This window comes from Malaya genurostris, chromosome 3, assembly GCF_030247185.1.
Source record: "Malaya genurostris strain Urasoe2022 chromosome 3, Malgen_1.1, whole genome shotgun sequence".
Classification (NCBI taxonomy): Eukaryota; Metazoa; Arthropoda; class Insecta; order Diptera; family Culicidae; genus Malaya; species Malaya genurostris.
Window position 1 is genome coordinate 14161259 of NC_080572.1, and position 10673 is coordinate 14171931.

The following is a 10673-nucleotide window of genomic DNA, read 5'->3' on the forward strand; positions in this document are numbered from 1 at the left end:
TCCGTCTACTACTAGTGTGCTAATGAATAAATCTATTCGCGACCTAGAAGGAACGGTGCTGCTATCTATGAAAGTTTAATCTGTGTGTGAAGTGAATGTAAACAAAGCAGGGTACTTTTTCACTCAAGTAAAATTAGTTAATTCTCTGTTTGCTCATTTGATTTTTTCAGCGTTGAAGTACTAAAAAGATTCTATTTAGTTATTAAAACTTATTTTGCGGTACATCATTGCTGGTATTTCGTGAGTAAAAAGCGGGAAAAAACTCCTCTTCCGGCACTAGTAATCCGCATAGGTAAGACAATATTTGAAATTTTATGATCAAACAACTATTCTTAGTTATTCTAATGCGGCAATCCAGTGCATTACAATACAGAGAAAGGTAATTGAGATTTATTTAAGAATTTTTTTCTTTGAATATTGTAGGTCATGGATCTGAAAATTTGCTCGAATGGGCTTGCAAAAACATTTCATGACAGTGTTTGTAATGCTGATAAGAACAGTGTTATGTTCCAGAATTAGTATATCGATTCAATCCCTCCCAAACAAGTAAAATAAACGATACGTAATATGGATTCAATGATTCAGAATCGAATCAACGAAAACTACTTGGGTGCAATTTACATTTCTCTGGCAATAAATTGTGTTCCCCCCAGTAAGTATTGAATATTGTTCTAGCTCAAATTCACACAACTGTAATTCGTATTCTGTTCTCAGGTTTGAACCTCCTAACTATGCGAGTAATTCTGAGGACTTCTTCTGTACCCGCTGCTTCCTGTCCCTACTAAGGAGTTGAGCTGTAATTTTATCGAGTGTCGTCAATTTATAAACTTATTTATGTATTTATTAAATTTATTCATCTGACAATAAAATGTAGTTAATGAACAAATGCCAAATGTCCTTCAAACATGATGTTATCGGTTCGGAATATCCGACCGCCGCTCGTTTTAATCTCGTTGGATGTTAACCGTTCTATTGAGTCGAGTTTCTGTAACAAATAAAAATAATAATTTTGTGATCTGGAACACGGATAAAAAAAAACAAACCTCCATCAATGATCCAAACAGCTATCACATGTTTGCATTTTCCTTCACTAGTTTTGCAAGTACATGCAAATAACCAAGCAGAGCGTTAACTGCTAGTGTAAACTTTTATTGTATGCGGCTCGACACTTGGAGGATGACTGTAGACAAGTCGAAAATAAACCAAATCCATCCATATCCGAACGGATTCCTCCGGCAGCGTAGCTAAAAACTTCCGACAAATTCATCAACACAGTGCATGTAAAACCTTTTGAAGGCTCCTGAAGATGAATCGAAAAATGCATTATTTTCACATTTAAAGTTAGCACTTCGACAAAAAAACTTCAACACAAATAGAAAACATGCAGTTTCAATACAATTCAAAGAATTTTCAAAAAAAGCAGTAGATTTTCATTCATGAATATTGTTCTGAAATTATGTTTACTTTTTTTCGCATACCGATCACTTGTTTTTACATGGGAAAATAGACATCACACAAAGCGATTTTTTTATACACATTAACTGAATTAGTATCTTCGAAGATTTTAAGAATCACTGGTACTTACCAATTCAAAGAGTAAAACTAAAATCGAAGAAAACGGTACGTTTGAAAATGTATCACTTTTTTCTTTTGCTTGTTTACTTCCACTTCACACACATAAGCTGTCAAACTCAACTTCGTAGTCGCGAATAGAAGGAAATGGTAAACTGGTTCAACACTAGTGTTGCCAGTTATTCAATATTGTTACAGCTTTACCTTCTTGAAGAAGTCTGGATTCATAGTTGCTGTACGTTTATGCTGAAGATTGATTTGTGCCACTCTAACCATTATAAATTAGAGTAACGAACATTCCACCTCCAGCACCAACCGTACAACAACTACAAGAAACCACATATATTGGCTTATAATCGCCTATAGCGAACCATGTAAGGATTTTTTTAAATGTTATTATCATTTAAATCCCACGAGTTGCGAAGAAAGAAGTCGTCCACTGTGCCAGAGCTTCGCTTAACACAGTAAGGGAACACCCCAAGATATTCCGTTCACGACTGCATTGTTTAACCTCCTGCAACCATTCAGCCATCGGCACGGAAATACACCTTGGCTTAGGAGTTCCTATTTTTGTGGCCTTTTACGACATGGAACAGGAAACCAGTGCACAGTGGTTCTAAAGTGCAATTTCACGCTCTTAATTGATAACTCATAGGATCGTGGTTTTTGAGGTACAGTATCTTCAGCAAAGTTGGTCAGAATGATAGACGCCATCTTTTGGCAAAGTTTATTTATGTGATTAATGCCCCTAAAAGTGAGATAAAAATTTTAGTTTAGCTCAGGGCCAACATAGGGGCTAAGTTACTTCGACAAAGTTGTGCAGAAAGTTATTTCAAACAAGTTTGCTGAAGGTACTATTCCCGTAGCTTGAGTGTAATTCATGATATGATGTATTTTCTGAAAAGGGTGTCCAAAAACCAGTTTTTGTAAGAAAACATGTATATTTTCAATTTATATGAGTTTTTCATGTTATACAAAATTTTCATCTTTAAAAACTACACAACTTTCTCGAACACACTATGCTGCTATCATTTCAGTTTAATGAAATAAAGCAATTTTTCATGTTTTTTAAAATAAAATTTTAACTTGTCTATTATCAAAAGGCCCAGGAAGGCGCAGATGAGACTACTTACATATTAAAGTACTTCAAAAGAGCTTTCATACCGTGGTTGAGTTACTCGTCTGCGATCGTCTGTAGGCGAGATATGTTTCTTTCAAATATCCTTGTCCTTGACATTTGTAATGATAAGGTTCATTGTATATCAGATCAGATTTCAGTATATATTCGTTACCATGGACACTCTCACAATAAAAGGTTTTTATGGACATCGAAGTCTACAAATAGAAAAGCTTAGTGATAATTACAGACGTTTTTTGAAAGTAAGATAAGATACCACGACTTTGAAAAAAGGCAATGATCATGTCGAATTACGTTATGTCATTTTTTGGTCAGTTTTTTTCTATAGAAAAGCTCTGCGGATAAATATCCTCTATTCATAAATTAAAGTGGAGATCGATCAACGCTTGCTGTATTGTACTGTTCATAATGATTAAAAAGTTTCTTTTATACAGATGTCGGGAGTATTATACACGCGAGCATTCTAGATCACTTACGAATCGGGATCCCATGAATTAGTAATTAGATCCTTTCTTTACCAATATTCGTGAATGGCCAAAGCAGTCCAAGAATAATCAGTCGAACGATGCTAAGAGTCTTTTAGCTGGTTAAGAACATTATCAGCTATCATAAAATAAGTACATATAATTAAAAAATGAGTTTTTATCATACTTTTCTCTACCAGAAGATGACATAACTTAATTCGATTTGATGATGACGTTTTTAAAAGTCGAGACAAAATAGTAACTAAACTATTCAATTTATAGACTTCAATGTGAACAAAAAAATATTTTGTAGCAAGTACCATAGTAAGGAATATATACTGAAATCTGATATGAAATACAATGAGCCTAATCATCGCAAATCTCAAGGACAAGGATATTTGAAAAGAACATATTTCGCCTGCAGACGATCGCAGACGAGTAACTCAACCACGGTATGAAAGCTCTTTTGAAGTAGTTTAATATGTAAGTAGTCTCATATGCGCCTTCCTGCGCCTTTTGATAACAGACAAGTTAGAATTTTATTTTAAAAAACATGAAAAATTGCTTTATTTCATTAAACTGAAATGATAGCAGCACAGTGTGTTCGAGAAAGTTGTGTAGTTTTTAAAGATGAAAAACTTTGTATAACATGAAAAACTCATATAAATTGAAAATTTACATGTTTTCTTACAAAAACTGGTTTTTGGACACCCTTTTCAGAAAATACATTATATCATGAATTACACTCAAGCTACGGGAATAGTACTTTCAGCAAACTTGTTTGAAATAACTTTCTGCACAACTTTGTCGAAGTAATTTAGTCTCTATGTTGGCCCTGAGCTAAACTAAAATTTTTATCTCACTTTTAGGGGTATTAATCACATAAATAAACTTTGCCAAAAGATGGCGTCTATCATTCTGAGCAACTTTGCTGAAGATACTGTACTTCAAAAACCACGATCCTATGAGTTATCAATTAAGAGCGTGAAATTGCACTTTTGAACCACTGTACAGTGGATCAATTCTTGGTAAAAAAAATAATTCCGCCGGATGCCACACGGCTTACCTGTTTGGTGGACTTATACCACCGGTACAGGTGGACCGTAGCGTTATTCTTAGCCAGTTGGGAAACCGCTACCGACACTACACGGCTATCTAGGCTGCTCAGAGAGGGAAGTTGACATTGATGGTCAACTTCCATGGATGGCCGAGCAGGCGGTAAACGATTTCTCACGATGTTTACAGTAATACACGATGGTTACTGCCGAAATATTGATTCTGATAGCATATTTTCCACATATTCTTGCAAAATATACGGAACAAGATATAGAAATGGTTTATATCTTACCACCACTTTGATTTGCGTGACTGAACTATTAGAAATCGTTTAGATTTTGAAAATCGCAGATAACATTTAGGTATATTGTTTGTCAATTATGGGAATGTGGTCTATTTGATAAAGATTTTCTTGCTTTCGAAGTCATCAGAAGTATTGAACTTTTCAAAGTGATTTTGATGGCTCCCCAATAACAGTGCATTCTATTAAAAATAAAGTATATTTTCGGAATAATATCAACTATGTGGATGATATCATCGAAATGTAGTTATTGAATATGTTCATTCAATGTATAAATGTATGAACAACATGTAATTTTATAAAATCCACATTACAAACACTCAACATTTTTGTTATTTACTCTACATACAAGCAGACAGATTGCGTAGTTTTTATATCAGAATTTTACGTTCCATAGTTTTATTCAGGGTAGGAGAGATAGATACTCGATTTGTTTTGTTTTGAAAGATTTGCCTTTTTTCGCAAAATAGCTGATTATTTTAATCTGTGCAGTTTCAAGAAAATCTGTGAACCTGGCATCTCTTCCGTAGACAGCAACTTGATAACGTGATAATTTATTTGTCATGCACAACTCTAACACCACTCTAATTCTACCAAGAATCTATATTAAGTTCTGTGGAGAAATATAAGCTCGAGGGAAATCCCAGAATAATTCATTTTTGGTACGAAGGAATCTCATTTTATACTTTGAAAGTGAACTAGAAATAATTTGTTTTGCTCCGGTGTATCCGACACTGAACAGTAATTGCTAAAAAAAACTAGTAGTTCTTTGTTAAGTGATTATAAAACAGCTAATATGCCTCGCGTCAGGAAACCAAATGCAGTAAAGGCAAATAACCTCAAGTTTTCAGATGGTGAGGCGAAAACTCGAAAGCTGCCACTGAAAACAGAAAATTTGGTATTGTGGAAATCACCTTTGAGAACTTTGAAGTATGCGGCAATGGAGTTAGTGTCCTTGTTACAACACTATGGGAAAAGACTGATGCTTCACCGAAAGCTTGTGATGATGTTCGCTATTCTGTTAACTATAATGTTCATAATATGTCAAATGCCCGGTTATCACCAGCAATATGTTCAGCTAGTTAAGGCGAAAGGATTATTTATAATTTATTGGGCTGGACTTGGAGTACTTTCATCTGTTGGTCTTGGAACGGGTCTTCATACATTCATCTTATATTTAGGACCTCATATTGCCAGTGTGACGTTGGCGGCTTACGAATGTAACTCTCTAGACTTTCCGGAACCACCGTACCCTAATGAAATCGTATGTCCCGATGATGAAAATTGCAGTGTCATGCCCTCAATTTGGAATATTATGGCGAAAGTGAGGTTTGAAGCATTTCTATGGGGAGCAGGAACAGCACTCGGTGAACTTCCACCGTACTTTATGGCGAAAGCATCTAGACTGTCCGGAACGGATCAAAACGACCCCATGAACCAAATAGAAGAGCTCCTGGAACGAAAGCAGCACGGTGAAAAGTTGAACCTTTTTGAACGTGGTAAAGTGATGATGGAAAAATTTGTGGAAAAGGTAGGATTTATGGGGATTCTACTGTGTGCCAGTATTCCCAATCCGCTTTTCGATCTCGCTGGTATAACCTGTGGGCATTTTCTTGTTCCATTCTGGACATTTTTCGGAGCCACTTTGATCGGCAAAGCTATTGTCAAGATGCACATCCAGAAGATATTTGTGATTATTGCATTCAATGAAAACCTTGTCGACAAAGCAGTAGATATGTTAGTACTAATTCCGGTGATTGGTCGGAAATTACAAGAGCCATTCAAAGCTTTTCTGCAAAATCAGAAAAATAGACTACATAAAGGAACATCTCTGCCACAAAACTCATCAAACATCATTCAAAGTGTTTTTGAATACTTTGTTATATTTATGGTGTGTTTCTTCATATCCTCTATAATTAGCTCATTAGCTCAAAATTACCACAAGAAACTTAGAAATCCAAAGAAGAATGTCTAAATAATGTTAATGTTTTATTTCGTAACGTATCGGCTAGCAATGTTGTATATAAAAATAGGTGTATTTCTAAATTAAATAAAAATCATACACAAACTTTTCTTAAATTTATTTCCTAATAGCCTGTTACATTAACTTTTTATCTGAAGAATGAGGAAAGAAGTAAGAAGGTTGTCTACGCTATCCAAAGTTAGAATCAGTTGACGAAATTTTTAGGATTTGCTAATAAATTGTATTGAAGCAACTGATGCGCCTTCTTATTCTTAATTTTATAGATTTTAGTAAAAAAACGTTTCCAAAAAATATTTGTTTTCAAATGAACGACGGTTTTACCTAAAACATTTGTATTTCTTAAATGGAACCGACAAAAATGTAGTGTTTGCTTCTCAAGTAAATAGCTATTAAAATTTCCTGTATAAATCTCTAGAAGAAAAAAATGGTAAATTTTTAAAGATGGTACTTTTCAACTAAGTTCAGGAAACAACTCGTAATTTAAATTTGAAGACGAATAGCGGCCCTTACACGAGTCATTAAAAATGTCATTAATAAAAAGAATATTATTTTAATGAACGTGTAATGGTGCAGTAATAACGAGATTTCTATCAAATTTGAAATACATCATTACTTAGGCTGTGAAACATTTCGCGGTTAATTTTAACTTTTGGTTGAAATCTGACACTCGAGTGGATATTTAGTGTCGAGTAGTTAAATTTAACTAAAACGGCGACCCATTTCAAAATTTGATGGACGGAAAGTTATTTAGGTTTATTTTCCACTGGAAATAATTTCAACTAAAGAATTAGTATTAGAATTTTCATTGCGAGATTTTTTTCAGTGTTGGAAAATAACTATCGATCTGACAAAAATAACCATGCTCTCGAGCAGGGTTATTTTTGACATCAAATTAACCACTCGAGTGTCAGATTTTAACCAAAAGTTAAAATTAACCGCGAAATGGTTCACAGCCTTAGTCATAATTAAAAATGACAAAAATTAGGTTTTTTACCATCACTGCTAACCTCAATCGAATGAACACATTTTGACAGTCCAGCAGTACTGTTTGTAAACAGAGATTTTTTTGTTTGTCTGTAAACAATTTGGATGAGACCATTTACGGTCCATATCACCTAAATAGAGTTTTGAAACAATTGTTCATGATTGGATACGATTCGTTTTTGAGATTTATTAAATGAAAGACACTAGTTGCAAATTGTAAAGATGATTGTTTAAGACGTGTACTTCGATTTTGGTTTAAGCTTGTTTGTAAGCAGTACTGCTGAACTGTCAAGGATGAATGCTTGTTCATTTGTGACGTCACGATAAAAAATCTAATTAGGTTTTGCACGATGACGACACAAATGAACTACCGATGAATCAAGTTCATCTTTGACAGTTGCCGTGTACTTGTTGTGTTTTGCGACTGCTTGTTAAAAATTGAAAAATGACGAAAAAGTGCCTGTTAAAAACGTATTCCAGAGTGAAAATAACTGAAAAGATTGCCCTGTATGTGTTTCCAACATCAAGAAGCGATATATGTATGAATCTGTTATGTGTGAGGCGACTTGCAATTTTTACAGTCGAACGATGAACTTCTGATGAACTTTTAAACTGTAAACAAGTACACGTCGACTGTCAAAAAAAGTTCATTCTGTTCATTTTTGTAAGGTTATGTCATGTTCGTGCAAAACCTAATTAGGTTTTTTATCGTGACGACACAAATGAACAAGTATTCATCCTTGACAGTTCAGCGGTACTGTTTACAAACAAGCTTAAACAAAAATCGAAGAGCACATCTAACACAATCATCTTCACACTTTGCAACTAGTCACTTTTATTTAATAAATATTAAAAACGAACCGTGTTCAATCGTGAACAAATGTTTTAAAACTTTATTTAGGCGATACGGACCGTAAATGGTTTGGTCCAATTTGTCAATAAACAAACAAAAGAAATTTCTGTTTGCAAACAGTACTGCTGGACTGTCAAAAAGTGTTCATCCGATTGAGGTTAGCAGTGACGGTAAAAAACCTAATAATGCTCGTGTAAGGGCCGCTAATGATTTACTTTGTGGTCATTTTGCATTTTTTCCCCAGTCACAAAAAATACACAATCCAGTTCACCCGACACTGGAAAGCAACAACCGATTCCGACTCGGATTCAAATTCCAGACGAGTTGACAGCAATGAAGCTCAGAGATGACAGGTGAAAATTTCAAATATCTACTGTGAGGTTTGCAAAAGTCTGTATATCTGAAAAAACTGTAGTCTGCAAGTATATCTTGCTAGCAGCAATTTCTCTATAAAGTATGACACGTAGAACTGACTTGGCGAGCAAAAAAACTAGGTCGCGGCAATTTTTAAAGTCTGTTAAAAGTCTGCGTAAATCTCGATTTTCAAAAGTCGGCAAAAATCTTCACAACCAAAAATGTCTGCAGCACTATACACGAAATTTGAAGATTTACAGACAAATCTGCAGATCTTGCATCTCTGATGAAGCTTGCCGTCACAATTAGGGATGTCTATCGATCGATTAATCGAGTAATATTTAATCTATGAGTTTGAAAACTTTTTTAAACTGATCGAATAATTTGAAAAACTCAGTAAATAATCGAATAATCAAACTATTAATAACAGCCCGGTGTCAAGGATAAGGCGCTCCAGCAAAGCTATCGTAGCCAACATCTGGGGCATTTGGTGGGCAATCAGAGCGCTCAGAGTATGGTAAACAAGCATTTCAAATCGAGTAAAATTTTAATTTCCTTATTGTGGTGATGATATTCTGATCGATAATTTGCAGGGAAGTTCGGTAAAGGGTACTGAATAAACAAGTAGTTTGTAATATCCAATTTTTTTTACTTATTCTTCATCATTGTTTTGGTTTTTGCAGAATGATACTGGCCACAGTTACACACTTAAAACCATTTCTTGAGCTCGGCATAATAAAATGCCGAAACTGATCAGCAACACCTAAATTTGCTGATTGCTCAGTAATCAATACGCATGTTTCTGAACTTCGTTAAATGCATTCACTGATATTTCGGTAAAATGCTTCACTTTGCCGAAATTTGGCATAATTGCTTGCTGACTTTATCAGTAAACAAGAGATATGCCGACATCAGCAGAGACGTTTGCCGAGATTTCGGAAAATGCACTAGCTGTTGCCGATATTCAGCACGACAGCTGTCATTTATTGCCGCGTTATATTTTCGCTTCGCATTGTGCGATTATTTTCTGATGAAATTCTCGAGTGAAAAAATGGATAATCTTCGAAGAAACGTGGAACCTCTTGCAAGTAAAAATATTGAATAAATATAGTGACATGTTTCGCTTTTTAAAAAGCGACTTTATCAGATCACATTATAAGGGAAAAACACCCAACACGGATCTCAAAGAGTCCTCGAGACAAAACTTTGGGGGATATGCGAAAAACTAACCCAATGCATGGACAAATTCAATAGATCAAAGTAAGTTTATTTTTTGAACAATACCGTATATGCATCATCAAATATTGAAAATTTTTGTACATTTATTTTTATTTTCATATTTCCAGCTCGACTCAAGGTGGCCGCATCCGGAAACACTGCTTTTTATTATGCTACATGTTTTAAGGTAGAGGCTTTAAGCACTACTGGCGACAAATTTGTAAGCCTCCTTTAAGTGTTAATAAAATGAATTTTTGATCCTGAATGGTGTGTTTATAATGTTTAGAAATTGCAAACAAAATTAGTTGACTAGATTTTTAATTACTGATGATTCAGTAATTTGTTTTTTTCATTTTTTCGTTTTATTGGATTGCTGAATATTCAGCGAACGTTTCACTGAGCAAACAGTAAATCTTATGCTGGCGATTTCGGCAATATTTGACGTTTGTCAATTTTGAGGGTGCCGAGACGCTCAGTTATTTTATTTTTGCCGAGATGATTGCTGATTACTCGGCTGTGCGAATCTCGGCATTTTTTTGCCGAGACTCAGCTAAAAAATTTAAGTGTGTACATGACATAATAGCAGGGACTGGTTGAATTGTACCCTTCAGCGTTGCAGTTGTATGGAAAAATTGATAAATTACATTGTCATTCTGACAGTGCATCCTTACAGTGTACCACATAGCGCAAAATGTGTCCTCGAAAATTGGTCGGAGTACTCAGTATTATAATATGTATTTGGTAAGACT

The 10673-nt window shown here is 34.8% G+C and overlaps 1 protein-coding gene and 2 long non-coding RNA genes across 4 annotated transcripts; 2 read left to right on the plus strand and 1 right to left on the minus strand.

The window, feature by feature from the left end:
- Nucleotides 1-847, plus strand: LOC131437588 (uncharacterized). 2 transcript variants are annotated; one of them, XR_009230793.1, is made up of 4 exons: nucleotides 1-111; nucleotides 171-292; nucleotides 424-652; nucleotides 715-847. It is a non-coding gene; the product is annotated as an uncharacterized LOC131437588 (long non-coding RNA). The 2 variants fall into 2 exon arrangements; XR_009230792.1 differs by having other exon boundaries at nucleotides 1-292.
- A 1-nt stretch (nucleotide 848) lies between these two features.
- On the minus strand, nucleotides 849-1696 carry LOC131437589 (uncharacterized). Its single transcript, XR_009230794.1, has 3 exons — nucleotides 1586-1696; nucleotides 1044-1300; nucleotides 849-985 (listed from the first exon to the last, which is right to left on the minus strand). It is a non-coding gene; the product is annotated as an uncharacterized LOC131437589 (long non-coding RNA).
- Nucleotides 1697-5067: 3371 nt separating this feature from the next.
- Nucleotides 5068-6599, plus strand: LOC131437787 (vacuole membrane protein 1). The gene has a single exon (XM_058607360.1). The coding sequence runs from the start codon at nucleotides 5328-5330 to the stop codon at nucleotides 6504-6506; it is 1179 nt and encodes a 392-aa protein (XP_058463343.1). The 5' UTR covers nucleotides 5068-5327; the 3' UTR covers nucleotides 6507-6599.
- The last annotated feature ends 4074 nt before the right edge of the window (nucleotides 6600-10673 follow it).